The 21,096-nt window shown below is 35.4% G+C and overlaps 1 protein-coding gene across 6 annotated transcripts in view; it reads left to right on the plus strand.

Moving 5' to 3' along the window:
* Positions 1–21,096, plus strand: part of AP3B1 (adaptor related protein complex 3 subunit beta 1) — a 265,282-nt gene that overhangs the window by 232,067 nt on the left and 12,119 nt on the right. For 3 of the 6 annotated variants that reach the window (XM_077867266.1, XM_077867277.1, XM_077867286.1), the window contains 3 exons: positions 699–783; positions 14,458–14,555; positions 20,073–20,211. In XM_077867266.1, the coding sequence (XP_077723392.1) occupies positions 699–783; positions 14,458–14,555; positions 20,073–20,211 (322 nt within the window). Of the gene's footprint in view, positions 1–698; positions 784–14,457; positions 14,556–16,207; positions 16,245–18,155; positions 18,253–19,124; positions 19,150–20,072; positions 20,212–21,096 lie in introns of those variants that run through there. The other 3 variants (XR_013362344.1, XM_077867294.1, XM_077867304.1) reach the window with 3 other exon arrangements.

The following is a 21,096-nucleotide window of genomic DNA, read 5'->3' on the forward strand; positions in this document are numbered from 1 at the left end:
GGTTAATTTCTGAATACAGATTAATTTCTTCCTTTAGCTGTGCATTAATTTGCATTTTTAAAATTTTTGGATTTTTAAAAAATTTTTATTTATTTATGATAGTCACAGAGAGAGAGAGAATGAGAGGCAGAGACACAGTCAGAGGGAGAAGCAGGTTCCATGCACCGGGAGCCCGATGTGGGATACGATCTCGGGTCTCCAGGATCGCGCCCTGGGCCAAAGGCAGGCGCCAAACCGCTGTGCCACCCGGGGAACCCAAATTTTTGGATTTTTATTTCTAGTTGAAATTTGAGACATTGTCTAAAATTTATATCTAGAATATATACTCCATAGTTTTAAGTACATAATCACTTAAAAGCACCCAGATATAGTTCTATTTTATAGTTGTTCCAAGCAGGAATGCATGTATTTCCTTCTCGCCTTCAGTACCTATAAAGACAATAGCGTAAAACATGAAATGATGTATTTCTGAAACAGAAGCATGTGCAGAATTAAGTTATTGAAAAGACAGCCTTTGAACAGAATAATGAAATTAATTTATAATTTGCTTTAATAGTCTTATTTTGAAATTGTTCTTATAAGCCATCATTAAATTTGACTTTTAACCAAACTGCGAACATTACATAAGTTTTCAGGGTTTAGTTTGACTCTTTTTCACATCCTCCATGTTTTCATGTCTAAATTATCTTATTTCCTAGAATCTCTTGAGCCTGAGGGATCCATCACTGTTTCAATGGGTATTGACTTTTGTGATTCCACTCAGACTGCCAGTTTCCAGTTGTGGTAAGTTCAATTGTTCTTCTGTATTTTATCCCTTAAGGGATAGCAGATCAGAAGCTAGGCTTTCAACAGCTTTTTTCTTTGAGACACAAAACATTTAAACAAACGTACTTTTGGGGGGCAATGTTTAGACTGCAGTGGAATGGCTGTACAAATTGTTTACTGTATATGTATTTTTAGTATTTGTTACACAGCTAGCCACTAGTCAGACATCTTGCAATTCACAGTTTATTAGTTAAAATAAGTTACTGCTAAATGATTTTGTTTTTTACTTATTAACTCTATAGTTTTAGAAAATCCAGGAGAATTTAAGAGAATTTAAAATTTTTAATAATATTGAATAGCCCAAAGAAGATATCTTTTTTTTTTTTTTTAAGATTTTATTTAATTTATTCATGAGACACAGAGAGAGAGAGAGAGGCAGAGACACAGGCAGAGGGAGAAGCAGGCTCCATGCAGGGAGCCCGATGTGGGACTTGATCCCGGGTCTCCAGGATCACACCCTGGGCCGAAGGCAGCACTAAACCGCTGAGCCACCCGGGCTGCCCGAGAAGATATCTTTTGAAGTATCTTCCATGTTATCTTGAGCCTCTTAAATAGAGAATTATTGATTCTGTCAATACTGAAAGCCCATACATTTTTCCCTTTTTACTTTATTTTTCCCCCTTTTTACTTTAATTCACAAGCTGCTTCTTATAAAACTTGAAAGAGACATATATGCAAAGGTTTCATGGCTGAATACTATTCAAAAAAGCTTTTCTAATTGGATTGTATTATTGTTACTATTTTCATGTAATATTTTCTACATTTCTGATGAAGTCCAGAAATTATTAGTGAATTAATACAAAGCTATATTCATCCATCTTTAATAATTATCTTTGAACTCTTATATTTTTCTGACCTAAGATATGATTTGTTACTTTGATTTGAGTTGCTTTGTTTTTATTGTAACAAGAATTAAAACATTTTATTTATCTAAATTTTAGCTAGCTTACCAACAGCATTTGTTACAATAAAAATCACTGAGTTTAGGAAATAGACATTTTTAAGTAAGTTTATGGTTTAAATATAGTGAACTTTTCTTTTGCATGTACCTTTTCAGTTTACTAGTAATTGAGGCCTAATATTATACCATTTATTGCTGAGAACCTGCAGTGATGAATATAAGCAATGTAGCATAACACATTGATTTTATGCAGATCATCACCTTTATGTTTTGGGAGGTCTGCTATATTAGTAATATATAAAAACTGATTACTTTTTCCAACATTGCCTAGTAATTGTTTATTATTTTTCTATTAGACAAACAACACAGATCAATATTACTGAGCACAAGACTATGAGTAACATCACTCTAAATAGATTTGCCTCTAACACCAGAGGTATATTCATTTTAATGAGTTCAACAATGTGAACCCAATGACAAAGCTCATGCACCAAGTAAGAGCAAAATTAAGAACTAAGAAAATTATTTTTTATCAATTTATATAAAGAACCTGCTATATTTTTATATGAGATGGGGGTTCTTAAATATATTTTCATTATAGGGATTTCCTCTGTAGTCCATTGGACAAGATTTGCATTTTATCTTTGATAATTAATTATGTTCTTTTAGGGATAAGTATGTAGATAGCGTTTGATTTTTTTCGTCCTACATTGGGAAGTATATATGAACGATTTTTTCTCAATTTCTTTTAAACTAGTTTTAGGAAAATGATGAATATATGTTACGTAGAAAATAGCCTTAGCTATCATAAGCACTCATTAGTATGTTTTCCTGTTGTGAATGTGTAAATTATCTTAGGTTTTATTAAACTCATAAGCACATTAGATCAAAATTATTTTTTTATATGTTCCAAAAAGAACACTTTGTCTTGCATCAAATGTAATTGATCCTGAAGCAGTGTAATCACAATTACTCACTTTCTTAATTGGCCTGCCCAAAATCAGAAAATGGAAACCGATCGACAGTGTTTAAATCAATAGCTTTATAGTAGTGTTAGAGGGGGTATGGAGATAGCAGTAATGGGTAGATCAATTGGTGTTAGATGCCAATCACTGACTGTGCCTTTTGCATAGTAAATAGCACTTTTTGCTTAGTGATGTGTTGTATTAGTCTTGGTAGTTCAATAAAGAGGGGGGAAAAAGCAAGAATAGCTGATATTGAATTTTTTCCTTGAAATACATTATAGAAATCGATAGGTAAAATTATGGGTAATAAGAACATATTTGGCAAGAAGCCTTCAGAAATGCTGAGAACATGGATTATAAGCATTTCAGGTACACTTACACTTATTAAAAGAAAAGAAACGAATAAAATGATTCTACCTTAGTCTCTAGGTTAATTCTGTATCATTATAGTTATACATATATATAGATAGAACTATTATATGTAGTTATGTAAGTACTTGATAAGTGTTAATGTCTCTTCTTTTGCTTTGCATTTTAAATGGTCATCAAATTAAGTCCTTGATTAAATTTATTGAGATTTAAAGTGTATATGATATACATAAATGTATATCTCTATCTCTCTAAAAGTAGATGCAGTGCATAAACAGGTCTCATGCTTATGATCAGCAGATATTAATGTGGTAACTAGTATGAAGAATAATATGTCTTGGCTCAAGTAAGAGGGCTGAGCACTAGCAACCACCCTTCTTTTTTGCCCCAAATTTATTAAAAAGACAGAAACACATTCATTCTTTAAAAGAGAATGAGTACTAAAAACAAAATGAAAGGATGTCATTAGTTCACCAGAAATTGTGAAGAATTGTTGGCAGTTAGAAAGTAAATGGTAGCATATAAACAATAACAGAGAAAATTATAACCACAGAGCAAGTCTAGCAGAATATCATGTGGAAAATAAACAAGTGAAAAGTTAGAGTACGACAGTCATGAGAAACTGGAGAACTACTTCCAACTTCTAGTTCCCCAACCTTACCCTAGCAGCAGGCAACATTTACATTTAGTCAGAGACCTAAAAATTACACTGTAAGGAAAATGAACTACTTTCCTGGAAGGACTTACGGTGTGGATATGGGGGCCTAAGATAACAGCAGGGTTTGAGTTTGTAGGAAGGAGACAAGGATAATCAGATATGAGATGAAATGCAGCTCTATCCAAAAGAGTAATATTCTCAAGATCTCTACCACTAAGCAAAGTCAGTCTTTAACTTGTTGGGGGAGATGAGACCTTTGCCTCTCTGCCTCCCAACTTCATGTCCACATAACCAGTCACATTTCACCCATAAGGAAACATAAGTCAGCCCACCAGGGGAGAGGAAACCCACTGTGTATTGAGCAATTGCAGTATACTAGGCATTGTCCTAAACACTTGTGTTAATTTATTTGATTCTCAGAACAATCCCATAAGTTTTATTATCCCCCATTTTTAGGGGTGAACACACTGAGGCATAGAAAGAGTAAGAAACTTGTCTAAAATATAACTAATATGTAGCAGAACCCTTGTGTATGTTAATTAAGCCAGTCTTTCATTATGAATATAAATGCTCAGCTTACAAGAACCAGACTTTTGAGAGGAAGCATCATTTTGAAAGAGAAGGCTCATGGTGACTACAAAGATTCAGCCATGAAGGGATTAGACAATTTGAGAAGGAGAAGAGATAGCTTTATTTTATTTTATTTTATTTTATTTTATTTTATTTTATTTTATTTTATTTTATTTTGAAGAGATAGCTTTAAAACCTAAAACTATCTGATTCAGGAGAACACTGTATCTGTAAAGCAAGAACATATTTCTTGCTTTGAAACAGAAGCAATTAGAAATTTTTAAATGTATTCTTGGAAATTTAAAAACATAGTGCCACAAGAGATTCAGTAGATGTATAATAGCACACAGCTGAGTACTGATTTAGCGTTCTGGAAGAGCAAATCACTGAAATCAACTGGAATAGAGAGCAAAAAGAGATGGGAACTATGCAAGTAAGGGTAAAAGAATCAGTTTATCTAATAAATCTAGAAGGAAAGAGAAGAAACATTGAGGGAAGAAATAAACTATAGATGAAAAATTTTCCCAAGTAAAAGAAATACACAAGCCTTCAGATTAAAAGGACTCATCAAAGGTCAGGCAGAATGAATGTGAATAACAATCAGAAAGACCATGCCTGGTGGAATTTTTTTTTTTTTAAGATTTTATTTATTTATTCGTGAGAGACACAGAGAGAGAGGCAGAGACACAGGCAGAGGGAGAAGCAGGCTCCATGCAGGGAGCCCGATGCGGTACTCGATCCCGGGTCTCCAGGACCACGCCCTGGGCCAAAGGCAGGCGGTAAACCACTGAGCTACCCGGGCTGCCCGAATCTGACTCTTGATTTCAGCTCAGATCATGATCTCACGGTCTAGAGATCGAATCCTGTGTTGGGCTCTGCACTCAGCATGGAATCTGCTTGGGATTCTCTGTCACCCTCTCCCTCTGCCAGTCAATCAATAAAATCTTTAACAAAAAAGAATGACAGAAAAATTGAGGATAACAAAATGAAATATATAAGTATGTGTGTATATGTTTATTATCAGAAAGATAATAGAAAATGGGGCAATACTAATACTAGAAAAATTTTAAAAGCACTTCATACTAAGAAAATGTTCTACTCATTGCATTCCTCCACAACAATATAAGTTACAAACTTTTCAGTAACATAGCTTTATAATACATAAAGCAAAAAGTAATGAAATTCTAGGAGAAATTGACAAAGCCATTTGTTAACAAATCTAAGAGGAAGAGAGATATTTAGATAAGCATTCAGGTAAATATAGATATACACATAACATTATAAAAATTTAGTAATTCAGTTTCTGACTTGATCTAAGATATGAGTATTTGCAAAGAATTTCTTTTTTCCTGAATACAAAAAATACACATTTTTTTAAAAAGCAAAGAATTTTCCAAAAAAAATTAGAAAATCTTTAGGCTAATAGGATTAGAGAAAAAAAAAAGATACAAGAAAGATTAGAAAAGAGGAAGGTGGTAAAAAAAAAAAACAAGATCTTCTGAATTACAAAATAATATTATATGTAATTCTATACTAATAAATTGGAATAGATGAAATGGTTTCCTAGAAAAAATGTTAAGAATAAAATTGATTAAATTGTATCAGAACTGGGATACCTGGGTTGCTCAGTGGTTGAGCATCTGCCTTCAGCCCGGGGTGTGATCCTGGGATCCAGGATCGAGTCCCACATCCGGCTCCTTGCAGGGAGCCTGCTTCTCTATCTGCCTGTGTGTGTGTGTGTGTGTGTGTGTGTGTGTGTGTCTCATGAATAAATAAATAAAATTTTTTTAAAAAGGTGTATCAGAACTTTAGGAAAGAAATCATCTCTATATTATTTAAACTTTTCTATATCAAAGAAAAATAAGGAAAATATCCATGTCATTCTACAAAGCTCAACATCACCCTGATTTATTTTTAATTTTCATTTATTATTTATTTATTTGAGAGAGCTAGCACAAGCGAGTAGGGAGGGGCAAAGGAAGAGGGGGAAGCAGACTCCTTACTGAGAAAGGAACCCCACTGGGGCCTTAATCCCAGAACCCTTAGATCATGACCTGAGCCAAGGGCAGACACTTAACTGACTGAGCCACCCAGGCGCCCCCACCCTGATTTTAAAGCCCGAAAGGATAGCACATGAGTGTACATACCACTTGGCATTATAAATTCATATAATTTCTGGGCTTTACAAGTTACCTATTACCACATGAAGTAGCAGAAGCATTCTCTTCTAAGAAAAGCAAAGGAAGGTTACCATTTTCAACACTATTTCACATTATATGAAAGTTCTAGCCAATATAGAAAGACAAGTAAAAACAAAGGTAGAAATCCTAAAAAGGAAGAGAGTAAATTATCATTTTTATCTAGTATAATTATCACCTAGAAAGTCTTAGAATCAACAGAAAATCTATTTAATGAGTTTAGAAAGGTGGTACAAATCATTAAATGGAAATCATGAACATTTCTATATAACAAGAGTGACCAATTTAAAAACATTATGTATAAAATTATTCTATTTATAAGACTAGCAAAAGGAATAAATGAACAAGAAATACCTATGTAGGAATTAAAAAAAAATGCCTGAAACTTTCCTGAAGGTCATAAAAAGAAGATATAAGTAAAATAATACATATACTATGTTCCTAAGTGGGAGACAGTACTTTTCTTCAAATTAATCTTCAACTTTTAGTGTGATTGTAGGCAAATTCCAGTAGGGCTTTTCAGGGAACTTGACAAATATTTAAAATTCAACTAGAAAAGAAAATGTCATAAATCATAAAAAATTTTAAAAGTATTTCAATGTAATATACACAAATGCTTTCATACTCTGGGGGCAGAAGTCTTAGGCAAGATACAATACTCAAATGTAAAGAGAAAAATGATCAAGTTTGACTATTAAAATTTTTAAACTTCTCTACAAAGAAGAAAAAGTAGATACCATAACAGATAAGAAATGGTGAGAAAATATTGCAGTATATGTAGCAGACAAAAATTTAATAACCAGAGAGTGACTGAGAGAGTTACTTACATAACTCTCAGTTACTTGATGGAATTCAATAGAAAAGTGGAGAAAGGCTAAGAATAGGCAGTTTACAAGAAAAGAAATGTAAATAGTCGGTAAACATAAGATGTTCAACATCGCTAGTAGCAGAGAAAGCAAAATTAAAACATTTTACCAGTCAGATTGGCAAAATTTTTAAGTAAGCTTAGTATCTGACATTGACAAGATAGAGACATGTATTGTGGTATACTGTTTATGGGACTTTAATTGACCCCACCTTTTTTAGGGCAGTTTGGCCCTATCAAAGTGCTAAATGTTTGTTCTCTTCTGTAAACAGTTTCTTCTTCAGGGTATCAGAGCTAGGGAAATACTGGTGCTTGTGCAGAAGAAAATAGATCTAGCTAAGGGTATTAAGTAAGCATTGTTTATGGTAGCAATGATTGCAAATGAGAATCAAGAGGGGAATGCTGAAATAAATTATGACACAACCCTATTCTCTGTGTAGATTTTGAGTATCTACTATGCATTAAGCACTATATTGGCTATGTTTTTTCATTTAATCATTAAAAGTCACCTGTAAGGTAAATGCCATTTATCTTAACTTCATAGATAAGGAAACTTGAGTTTCACTATGGTCAGACTCCTTGCCCTTTTCTCTTACTTAGAAATTTTACCAATTTGTATCCTATGAGTCTGTAAAATGAAATTATATGTAATACAAGTATGTGCATTACAGTTAAATATAACAGGTAGAATCTTATATTACATTAAACTATTATGCCATTTGGGGGTACCTGGGTGGCTCAGTGGGTGAGTTCCTGCCTTCTGCTTGGGGATGATCTCCTGGGATTGAGTCCCATGTGGGGCTCCCTGCATGGAGCCTGCTTCTCCCTCTGCCTATGTCAGTGCCCCTCTCTCTGTGTCTCTCATGAATAAATAAAATATTTTTTTAAAATACAAAAATAATAAACTATTAGGCCATTTGATCACATGTAATGAGGCTACTTAGAGCTGCATAATATTAGTACTTTGTTGATCTCTTAATTCCAATAGATGCACATCTGTCATTACTCATTTTCACCATTCCCTATACATGTCAAGATATCTATATTTAGCCCCACATTCAACCAGAGGGAGATGAGAAGAAAAAGAGGTGGGGGAAAAAGAGAAGGAAACCCAACAAGGGGAGAGAAGTGAACAACAAAAAAGGACAAAATGGCAGAAAAGGAGGCACATAAAAAACTGTGGAGGACATGCTAGAACACTAATATAAATGAAAGTAAAATTTCCCTGAATTAAAGAGGGAAAATTCCACCTGACTTGATTCTAAGTCAAACCTTGCTTAGAAGCTGACACTGGCAGGACGGTGGCTCAGTGATAGAACGTCTGCCTTTGGCCCAGGGCGTGATCCTGGAGTCCCAGGAGCAGGTCCCACTTCGGGCTCCCTGCATGGAGCTTGCTTCTCCCTCTGCCTATGTCTCTGCCTCTCTCTTGGAGTCTCTCATGAATAAATAAAATCTTTATTTAAAAAAAAAAGCTGACACTGGCTTATGAAGTAGGTTATATGCTTGTTATATTAGATTTTGCATTCAGTTGTGTGTAGCAAAAACCCAACTCTAGTGGCTTTACCAAATGGGGTTTATTATTCTGCTAGTACAAGAGCAGAGGTCAGCAGTTAAGAGCTGCTGGAGTAGCTCTACAATGGCTTCAGGGCTTTCCAGCATTTGTTATTTTGTGGAGTTTTTTTCCATGTGCTAATTACATTAGCAAGTGCCTGCCATCCTCCTGGTCACAATATGGCTGCTCTACTTTCAGGTTTCTATCTACATTCCAAGCAAAAAAGGGAAAAAGAAAAAAAATGAAGTGATCTGGAGAGAAGAGCCATGTAGGAAAAGCCAAACTCTCCTAGAAATGCCTGGCAGGCTTCCGTGTATGCTTCATTGGTTGTAACTGGGTTACTTGATCACTCCTAAAGAGAGACTGAGAGATACGATGCTCCATTTGGGCACATTGTCTACCTGAACAAAGTCAGGATTAGGTCAGTAAAGAAGAAAAAAAAAGTATTTGAGTAAGCATCGAGTAGTATCTGCCACAACAGTGCCCCAATTTTATTTACATTTGCTTCATAAGACCTATTTTGGATGAACTTCTATCTTTGGTTTTTCAAAGATAATTATGTTAACCATTTTACCAACTACAGAAAATAAAATATCATTAGCCAAAAGCAACAAAAACAAAACATACCCAGTCAAGTTGAGTCATATATATGTCGCAAATTGCTAGTGGGGATATTTCAGGATCACATTTTCCCCCAAAACTTAAACTTGCTCTTTACTCACCTACATTTTCATGTATGCTTTTCCTTCTTTCCCTGATCTCCCACCCTTCTCCCTGGGAGTCAGAGCTATACAGCTACCTTTTTTTGTTTGTTTGAAGGTTTTAATTATTTATTTGGAAGAGAGATCCAGAGGTCACAAGCAGGGTTGGAGAGGGAAGGGGGAGAGGGAAATACAGACTCCCTGCTGAGCAGAGAGCCTAACACAAGGCTTGACCCCAGGATCCTGGAATCTGGACCTGAGCTGAAGGCAGACACTGACTGAGGCCCCCCAAGCACCCCTGTACAGCTACCTTTAATCCAGGGCACAAATGATACCTCAGGACTGTTGGGAAGGACAGTTTGGAAGGAATCATTTAAGCCGTAATTAAAAAGAAAATAAAGTAACAATAATGTAATAAATATAATTTAACCCAATGGTCTCCTGATTTAATTGTATTCCTAATTTTTTTTTAATAATATTTTTTTATTTATTTATGACAGTCACACAGAGAGAGAGAGAGAGGCAGAGACACAGGCAGAGGGAGAAGCAGGCTCCATGCACCGGGAGCCTGACGTGGGATTCGATCCCGGGTCTCCAGGATCGCGCCCTGGGCCAAAGGCAGGCGCCAAACCGCTGCGCCACCCAGGGATCCCTGTATTCCTTTTTTTTTTTTTTTTTGTATTCCTAATTTAATTGTATTCTTCTATTAGTAAAATACTTCTGTGCACCTCCTTACATGTATAAATATATTTATACATATAAATTTATATGTATGTCATATAGTTCATATATAATATATTCTTATATATTATACATAAATTATATATACGCATGTGTATGTATATTTGTGTGTGTGTCTGTATATAGACATGCACACTTACCATTTACTCCATCATCTTTTACATATTTCTTCTAATGTGACTTAGCCTTCCACTATATCAGGTATAGTCTCATCCTTCAAGTGTCCTACCCTCAATACTTCTTGCGGTCATAACCACTCCTCCTGTGCTGCTTTGGGAAGAGCCAGGAGGATGCTGACTGGTTCACCTTGTTCTCGTGCTATTAATCCCAACCTCATCTAGCTCCTCTGAGGCCTTGCTCCATCAGGTATTCCTTAGTTTTTTCCTCTCCACTGGCTCTTTCCCTTCAGGCCGTGAACATGCTAGGGCTTTGTTAAGCTTTCTTTTGCCTCTGCATCCTCACAAAGCTTCTACTGTTTTCTGTCCATCTTTCCAGTCTTCCTGTTCACCCTTCAACTCATAGCATTCTGCTTTTTTCCTTCCATCTCAACTGCCTTGCTGGGGTCTGCAGTAACACTTGCTGCTTTTTATTCCTCTTTGCATTATTTGACACACACATTTTCTTCCTGACCACTCTTTCCCAGTTTCTTTTTTTTTTTTAATTTTTATTTATTTATGATAGAGAGAGAGAGAGAGAGAGAGAGGGAGGCAGAGACATAGGCAGAGGGAGAAGCAGGCTCCATGCACCAGGAGCCTGACGTGGGATTCGATCCCGGGTCTCCAGGATCGCACCCTGGGCCAAAGGCAGGCGCCAAACCGCTGCGCCACCCAGGGATCCCTCTTTCCCAGTTTCTTCTGCAAGTTGCAGTTCTTCATTTCTATTTAAATGTAGGTCCTCCCCAGATTTCCACCTTATCCTTTCTATTGTTTATCCTTTTTTTTTTCTCTCTGATCTTATCTCTTTGTAAGGCTTCAGCTCTTCCCTTTACCTTTCTATTACTTCCAAACTCATATATACTGCCCTGACCTCTTTTCTGATTCTTGATTTGTATTTCCAGTTATTTGCTAAATATCTCTTCCTGAATAATTCAGTGGTACTCAAAATAGAGCATGATTAAAGCCAAATCATCTTGTTTAATCCCCAAAACTCTACTACTTCACTAGTTGTCATTCTCCCAGTTTTTCCCATTAGAAGTTTCAAAGTCCCTTCCATCCATCACCATATCTGTCCCTTCTGATTCTAAAATACCCCCATCTTCCCTGTTCTCAGTCTAGGAGTGCAGTGTTATAGAGCAGAATAAAAAAATATATATTTCTAAAGCAGCATTATATAGCAGACTGTGGAGTAGGATAGACCAGAGTGCAGATCCCAGTATTGCCACTTGGTAGCTGTGTGACCTTGGATGTGCTTTTTGACTTCTCATCAATAAGTTGGAGGGTAACAGAAGCTACCTCTTAGGATCATTATTGCTAGAAATTACTAAAATTAAACACAATGTAAAACCCCTACCTAGACTATTAAATTAGATTCCTAATGAATCTACTTCCTTAGATTTCTACTCTACTACATCTTAGTAGATGTAGTAGAGTTTCTGAAATACAGTGGGATCATTTATTTTCCTGTGTCAAAAATCTCTGGTTGTTTTCCTTGTTGCTTCAGGAAACATTGAAACCCCTTTGTCTTAGTTATATGAGTGAAGTAATCCTATACTTTGTCATACAAATCAGGACACTTTAGAGAGTGAAAGGAGTCCAGGACAACAGCCACAAACTGGGACTGTCCTGGGAGAAATGGAGATGAATGGTAATGAATGTATATGGGATTCTTTATAGTGCACCCCCAGCCTCATCTATTGACATACCACACTGCTCACTGTTCCCAAAACAGGTCTAGAATACCTAGTACACCCCTTTCTCTGCTCTTGGAAATGTATCTTTACCTCACACCTGTAGAATTAATCAGTCCCTCTTCTGTGAACTATAATACTCTGTACATATCTTTGATGTAGCATTTACCATTTTTATGAACATAATTGAACTCTTCCTCTCTCACTGACCTGTAAGCTTTTAGAGTCAGTCTCACTTGTCTTTTAAAGACAGTCCCCAGGGAGATCTGGGTGGCTCAGTGGTTGAGTGCCTGCCTTTGGCTCAGGGTGTGATCCCGGGGTTCTGGGATAGAGTCCCACATCTGGCTCTCTGTAGGGAGTCTGCTTCTCCCTCTGCCCATGTCTCTGCCTTTCTCTCTGTCTCTCATGAATAAATAAATAAAAATATTTGAATAAATCAATCCCCAGGTACTTGTACAGTACATGGGATCTAGTTTGTATTCAGTAAATTTATATTGAATTAATAAATCAGATTTGTTAGTTTTCCTTAGACAATCCACATGTGAATAATTCAAAACATTCTTTTTTTTAGTCTAGTCTTTGCCTTGCTCCATAAAAAAATATCAGGCAGCTTATAAGAATATAGTTTATAATAGCATAAACATGATTTTTTTTCATTTTATTTATCCCTACCGCACCCTTCAATGAAGTGTCTTAACCTAATGTTTGTTAGTTTTTTACCCACAGTCCCCATCTCCCTGTCCACCTTCCCACTGGCCATGAAATGCAGTTCTCACATGAATGTAGAAGTCCTTTTGGGGACAAAAGCTTTCCTGATAAAAAGAATCAGATCTGGTTGGCTCACATATTTACTACTCACTCTTCCATTGTCACTATTTCTTCTTAAGCAGAATGTGAAAATGGTACCTAGACATGCAGCAGCCATCTGGCAATCATGAGGATGAAAGACAACACACTAGGGATGGTGGAGTTGAAAGCTAGAATAACCTAGGTCCCCAACAGCATCTTTAAGCCATTGAAGCAGCCTTTGGTAACTCAAGGATTTGTTGTATACTAGACAATGTGTGCATAGTATTAGTTTGATTTTCTGCTTATTTGCAGCCAAACACATTCCTGATAGACTCATCAACCTAACTTGAAACATGTAACCTAAAAAAATTCTAAAGAACTTTTAATAAGTTTTTAGAGAGTAGTATGTCCTAAGATTAAAATAAATGCACTCAGTATTACTATTCTATCTGATATGGGTACAGAGTTGCCTTTCCTACATTATTCATATCCTGTCATTTGAAATAACAACTTAGCACGTGTTGATCAATATTAATGAATACCACTACTAAAAATGAGTTTTTGTTTTAAAAAAGCAAGTTTGCAGATGAGGTGTTACTTTATTAGTACATATCTAAACACAATATGGTCACTCTATTTTATTTTTTACTAAAAACTAATATTTTTAAAAGAGATCTTAACCATTTAAGACTAAAGCACTCCATTTTCTACACTTGAAATGTACAAAGTAAAGAGAAAATACTACTTCTCTATAAGCTGCATGAAGCATTCCTTTGGTAGTAATGAGTATGTATACCCATGATGCTTACCTGTTTTTAAAGGTTCTACATCAGGACGCCTGGGTGGCTCAGAGGTTGAGCATCTGCCTTTGGCTCAGGGCTTGATCCCAGGGGTCCGGGAGTGAGTCCCGCATTGGGCTTCTTGCACAGAGCCTGCTTCTCCCTCTGCCTATGTCTCTGCCTCTCTCTGTACATCTCTCATGAATAAATAAATACAAAATCTTAAAAAAAAAATTCTATATCAAATGGTGTAGTTACTATAACTGCATATTTCTGTTAAAAAAAAAAAAAGTTTTCCAACTCATAGAGATACATTTCTCTGCAAATAGTGTTGGGGAATTTTTCAAGCCTTTTTATTTTTTTTTTAAGTTTTTTAAGATTTTATTTATTTATTCATGAGAGACAGAGAGAGAGAGAGAGGCAGAGATACAGGCAGAGGGAGAAGCAGGCTCCATGCAGGGAGCCCAATGTGGGACTCCATCCTGGGTCTCCAGGATCAGGCCCTGGACTGAAGGCGGCGCTAAACCGCTGAGCCACCCGGCTGCTCTTTCAAGCCTTTTTAGCTGTTCTAGTTAAGCCAAGATCTTATATGGTATATGCTGACATATGCTTTCATCACATCTATTCAACTAGCATAGTATTAAAGAGAATCTTTATTTATTAAGCATTTAGTCAGCTTTGATGTGTTTTTCTCTTAGTACCAAGGACGATTGCTTCAATGTTAATATTCAGCCACCTGTTGGAGAACTGCTTTTACCTGTGGCCATGTCAGAGAAAGACTTTAAGAAAGAGCAAGGTGAGAAATTAACTACAATTTACTAGAAATTGGCATCCCAAATAATATGTACTCTTCTTCTATCTGGTCTCTAAAATAAATTACCATATATACATAGCCATTAACAAATGTCAATGAATCATCTTCTAGTTTTTGGTAATCCTTTACTTCCATAAAATAACCTTAAAAAGGATATGTTTGTCTACATTCCTGGAATACATGAAAATTGATTACTATGTCTTTAAAATAATAAATTGACTCTTAATTTTTCACTTCTGGGAATTATGAGTTTGTCAACCTAATGATGTACTTATGTGTTTTGCATTAGTGAAAATGTGAGGGATTTGAAACTTACCAAAGTTCTGCCACTATAAATGTTATGTCTCTGTATTTTCTTTTACTATAGAACTGTTTCTCATGTCCCACTAATATATTTCTCCCTGCACACATTAGAGTGCCTCACTCTTCAAAATAAAGTCCTAATTATAGCTTTAAAATGCCTCCATTTTCTTTTGACCTAATTCTATAGTAAAGAAATGCTGTGTTTGTCTGGCTGTATCAGAGCTGAAATATTTTTAAATACGCACCTAAGAAGAAAATATTTTCAGCAGAATGGAAGTATTAGTTTGTTGTGCTTGCCCCAGAGTCCACCATAACTACTAATAAAAATGAATTTTATTTTTTATATGAATAAGGGGAAATAACTGTGACTTCATGTATTTAATTGAAGATAATATAAAACTAGGGCATATTTAAATAGCATAGTGTGCAATTTCTTAAAGTTTATGTGAGGGTAGGCTGTTTTTCTTTTTACAGGGATTATCATACAAAGATTCCTTCATTTTGAGGTTGTTAAACCATATATGTCATGTTTCTAGAAAGTACTGGTCACATACAAATATCTTTACCTAAGGAGAAACATATGCTTCCTGGCACTCTATCATTATAGTGCCAAAGATCTTTTTTTGTCCTTCTTTTCTTTTTTTACTTTTTCTTTTTTTAAGGCCATTGCAATCCACAGTGTTCCCAAGACCTTGCAGAAGAATCTCACAAAGAAAATTTCATACAAGACTGTAAATTAATAGTAATCTTGGGCAGCCCCGGTGGCTCAGCGGTTTAGCGCTGCCTTCAACCCAGGGCATGATCCTGGAGACCCAGGATCGAGTCCCACATCAGGCTCCCTGTGTGGAGCCTGCTCCTCCCTCTGCCTGTGTCTCTGCCTCTCTCTCTCTGTCTCTCACGAATAAATAAATAAAATCTTTTAAAAAATTAATAGTAATCTTTTGGGATCCCTGGGTGGCGCAGCGGTTTGGCGCCTGCCTTTGGCCTAGGGCACGATCCTGGAGACCCAGGATCGATTCCCACGTCGGGCTCCCAGTACATGGAGCCTGCTTCTCTCTGCCTGTGTCTCTGCCTCTCTTTCTCTCTCTGTGACTATCGTCAATAAATAAAAATTAAAAAAAAAAAATATTAAAAAAAAATTAATAGTAATCTTTTATTTTCTGCCTTATTTTTAAATGATAAAAAAGAATGACTAAATCCCTCTTTGCATTTGCTTTTCTTGGAAGTTGATTATTGCTATAGAAGAAATCATCTTTGTGATTCTATGATTTTATTTTTCTATTGATGAATTGATGCTTACATTTGCTATTCTTACCCTTTGCTGGCTAAAGCCTGCCTCTCTGCTTTACACCTGCTCAGCAAAACCAGGTGAGTGGCACATAAGTGACTGCGTAAGGCTTTGGCACATTTATTGTTAAGGGGATATTTTTTTTTTTTTTAAATGCAGCTAAAATATATATCTATCTAAAGCAGCAGATTATTGTTTACCCTTTCTATCCCTCAGCTTTGGTTTAGAATACTTGATATTTCGATTAAGTGTTTTGTGCTCTGCTGTGACTGAGGGATTTTTCCCTGACTAGCCATACAGAACCGTAAGCGCATGAGAGAGGTGCGCTTGCAGAACAGCTGTGGTCCTCTGTGGAGTTGTTGCCAAAATTCCTTTTTCTTCTGCCATTTTACTTCTATGGTTGTTGATTATTTGTCTGAATAAATCTGGCAGCTGTTTGCTATGTTTAATAGAGCAGAAAGGCTACTCTGAATAAAGCTATTTGAAAATTTGTTTATATGAAGTATTTGTAAATCCTTGCAAGTCTCTTGGCATTTCTGTATCATTCTTTCTGTCTTCCTGAATTCATTCTTTGATATGGGACTTGATGCTGGCAAATTTACCACAGCTTTAAAGAGTCTTTTCAATAGCATCTTTTTAGTTATAGATTTCAGCTGGTTTGGTAATCGAGGTCTCAATTCTGAACCTTACACATGTATTCTTTTATTATACTACTCTAGGAAGAGCTTAGCTTATTTCAACAAATGATACCTAGAAAGGACTCGCTAACTGAAAATCTTAAACATCCATTTCCTCAGATTTTATCAGTGCAAACTTCTGGATAGTAAAATACTAGTAAAGTTATGAAGTACCTATGTGTCATTGCGTGCACACATTACATAATTTTCTACTTCAAATAAAATGAACTTAGATACTTAGTACCTCATTTCACAGGGCCTGTGTTTTTAAGACTCAAGAAATGTATTAAATGCATTAATTAGAATTTAACTGGAAAAATTCTAAATAAAAAACATGAGGAATATACTTCTATTTTTATACTAAAGATGTACATAATTAAAAGTTTGTACCATATTAAGAGTGCATCTAATACATCGCGCATATTAATTTTTTTTAAAACAGAAAAGGTTTCATTTCTGATACGCAGCCTGATCTGTCATTGTTTTTCAGTTGTTGCATTTAGAGTTTCATGGCTAAACATGAGTCAGGTTGGTGGTCAAAGTGCTTGCTAAAAGACTTTTATCCTATGTATTGAAGTTAACTATAATACTCGTATTAAGAACTTGAAATGAGATGCATGATTTTTCTCATTGAGTTTGGAGCATTGCAGAGTTAAGTGATCTAGCTATGGAATGATTTTGGTGCTGAAAATAACGTGAGACCTTCTCAAAAAAAATTTGGTTTCTTAAGGCAGTTTTAATAATTATGAGACATAAGCCAGCTGTTCATTTCAAACTGCCTCCTCTTACTCATTTTCTTCGTATGTTAAATCTAAAACTTAGAAAAAAATTTTAATTTTATTTTCTTATATTGATTTACATTTTAGCAATTAAGTACAGCTGATGAACGTAAATTAAGTACTCTGTCCCTCTGCCTCTCCAAAATTTAGGTGAATTCTAATGAAGCAACAAATTCTGTAGTCTGACAGTTTTAAAATATTTTCCTGGTGACTTTACCTTTGTTATGTATGAGCAGCCTATATGGTATCTAAAATCAGTTTTTTATAGGAGAAACTTATAATGATACCTTGGCATATTTTTCTTTCTCGTTAATTTGAGAATTCCTGATATATTTTCATTTAGAAAAATCTCTGGTTTAAGAAACCTAGAATGTTTACTTAATTTTATTATGATTTATGCATCCATCTTATGGTTTCCTAGCTAGTAAGATGCTAATTCTTTAAATGGTCAGACATTTACTATTTTCTGGCCCTTAACTACCACAAGCAATCATATTTGATGCCCCTTAATTAGAGCACCTTTTTTTCTTTCCAGGTTCTTTTTCCACCTCAGCAATCGAGACAATACATTTGCTTACCATGCTGCTCTCCTAAGTGTTCTTTTGCATGTAAATTAATCTTGATTCAGTTTACACTGTCATGCTGAGTGGTACAAATTGCCTATAACAATAAAACAGCATGAGTTAAAAATAAAGGGGGGTGGGAAGGCAGATTGAATGTGTGCCTTACTTGATAGGATGTTACTTTGCTTTATGCCAATACATTAGCTGACGATAATGAATCTTCTGTTCTGAAAAGCATGGTTTAGTTGATTTTTTAAATTTTACTTCAATGGAGCAGTACCTTGTCTTTTATAGACCAAGTTAGACAAACCATTAATGACAAGAGTGTTAAGGTTAAATATGAAGCAATGCATTCACTTCTCTGAGTGCTATCCATCTTTCCATTTACAGGAGCTTGACAAAAGTACTGGCTTTGTACAACATTTCCTTTAATTACATGCTGCGGGAAACAGGCTTTTAACATAAACATAGTTGCATTCATTTATTCAGCAGTTGCTCTTCAATAGAGCTTAATGGAGAAGGTTTAAATCCTAAATGAGTACACACATCTCTCAGCAGTGTTATGTCAGCATCCACTGTGCTTTACTTAAAAGCAGTGTTTGACTGCTTGTGTAGTTTTTAAAGCTTTTGCCTAATATTGAAGTTAAACAGTCTAAGACAGAACATAGTGTCCCCAAGTTTGAAAGTGGTTAGTAAAAACTGCTTTTTGGTAAAAGCTAGATAAGTCTTTTTACAGTATTAGGCTTTCATATCTTTGTGCTGCTAATCATAGGGGTTCTTTTAAATTTCAGGTTGCATTTGCAGTAAATAACTAAATTAAATATATAGCCCTGAAGGTTCAGGGCCTTTTGAAAACATAAAATCAAATTTTACCATTTTCATGAATTTTGTAAACTATTGTGCACATATCAAATGTTTCAAAAGATTATCATTTTTACTAGATACCATTAGATGTCAATGACTTATATCACAGTTCAAGGTAGATGGCATTTATTATAATTATTTTGGTTTTTTTTAACCTCGGTACTAAATTTCAATATTTGTTCTAAGTGGCATGTTACTGAATTCGTTCACTGAACATTTTTACATGAGATTCTGATATTAATGACATGTCATGTTAACCATATGGGTTTTGTTCATAATTTTGCTTAGCTTTTTTTCTTAAATATCAATTTTAAATGTCTTTGGAACTTAAGGTTTTCCATTCACATTTTTTCCTTTGCTTCCAAATGTATTGCTTCAGAAATTTCGGTTGGTGTTTTTGTAATTAATATATAGTCCCATTCATTAGGCAAATACTATTATATTTAGAGATAAATATAATATAGCTGTTTAGATACGTGTGCATTTTTTAGAACCACGTTAACTGTTCAGTGACTTTAAGTCATTGCTAAGATACCTTTGATCCATCAGTTGAGGCCTTTCATCAGGTAATGGTGCTGGTTATTCCAGACTCACTTTCATTTGTTTGTAGACAGCATTTGGCAAGAGAGATCTATGAATGAAAAGGAGAGGGGGAAAGAATTCTTAAAAAGTAAAAGCGTGAATAGTTAACATAGTCTAAATTAATTGGGTATATTTTTTAAAAGGGACTGTAAATGAATAACATCTTTGTGGTTCCACATTTGTATCTTATAGTATTGAAAATCAGATATATTAAGAGTTAAGTTCCACTGCATTTTAAAATACATTTTCCTACACAATAAGGATTTAAAATTTTTTATAACATTTGCAGTTATTTTAATTCTATGATAATTATCTTGAAAATTATATTCTGGAGTGGCGGGTTTTTTTGGAAAAAAAATTTTTAATTTTGGTTATGAACTTAATAGTTTTATTGTAATTGTCATAAAGAAATTAGTAAAGGGAGCCTTCTTTTGCTTTTACAGGGATGCTAACAGGAATGAATGAAACTTCTACTGTAATCATTGCTGCACCACAGAATTTCACTCCCTCTGTGATCCTTCAGAAGGTTGTAAATATAGCCAATGTAGGTGTAGTCCCTTCTGGCCAAGATAATATATACAGGTAGGTTTATCAACATGTGATATGGAGATAAGTTATGTATATATATGTACATGTAAATATGTAATTTTCAATTCACAGTTTTCCTTGAAAATAATAACCCTGAGACACCTGGGTGACTCAGTGGTTGAACATCTGCCTTCAGCTCAGGGTGTGATCCCGTGGTCCCAGGATCGAGTCCCACATCGGGCTCCAGTCCCACATCGGGCTCCCTGCATGGAGCCTGCTTCTCCCTCTGCCTGTGTCTTTGCCTCTCTCTCTCTGTGTCTCTCATGAATAAGTAAATAAAATCTTTAAAAAAAAAGAAAAGAAAAGAATAACCCTGAGGGATGCCTGAGTGGCTCAGTATTTGAGCACCTGCCTTCAGCCCATGGCATAATCCTGAAGTCCTCGGGATGAAGTCCCACATCGGGCTCCCTGCATGAAGCCTGCTTCTCTCTCTGCCTATGTCTCTGCCCACCCTACCACCCCCACCCCATCTCTCTTGAATAAATAAATAAAAATCTTTAAATAATAATAATAATAACCCTGAAACCTGTATCTGCCCTCCCTCTCTTTGTTTCTGATGAGATATTTAATTGATTGATTTGTGTTAAGGCTCTCTTCCTATTTCATGGAATCCTTAGTACACTGGAATGGACTATCCTGAAGGGCAGTGTACTTGGGTTTTATAATAGTTTGGTGATTTGTAAAGTTACCTTTTATGAGATACAGTTGAGAATTTATCCTATTTCACCAGATTCAGTGGATTTCCAGGAAGAACTATTTTATAAAGCAGTGCGATTGTACTTTTTCACTTGAAATGGAAGAAGTTTGGGTACCACATTCAGAGTGATTTTTACAGTGATCCCTTAAGAGAGATCCCAGTAATTAAGGAGCTTTTAGAAA

The sequence above is a fragment of the Canis aureus genome, chromosome 2 (assembly GCF_053574225.1).
Source record: "Canis aureus isolate CA01 chromosome 2, VMU_Caureus_v.1.0, whole genome shotgun sequence".
NCBI lineage: Eukaryota > Metazoa > Chordata > Mammalia > Carnivora > Canidae > Canis > Canis aureus.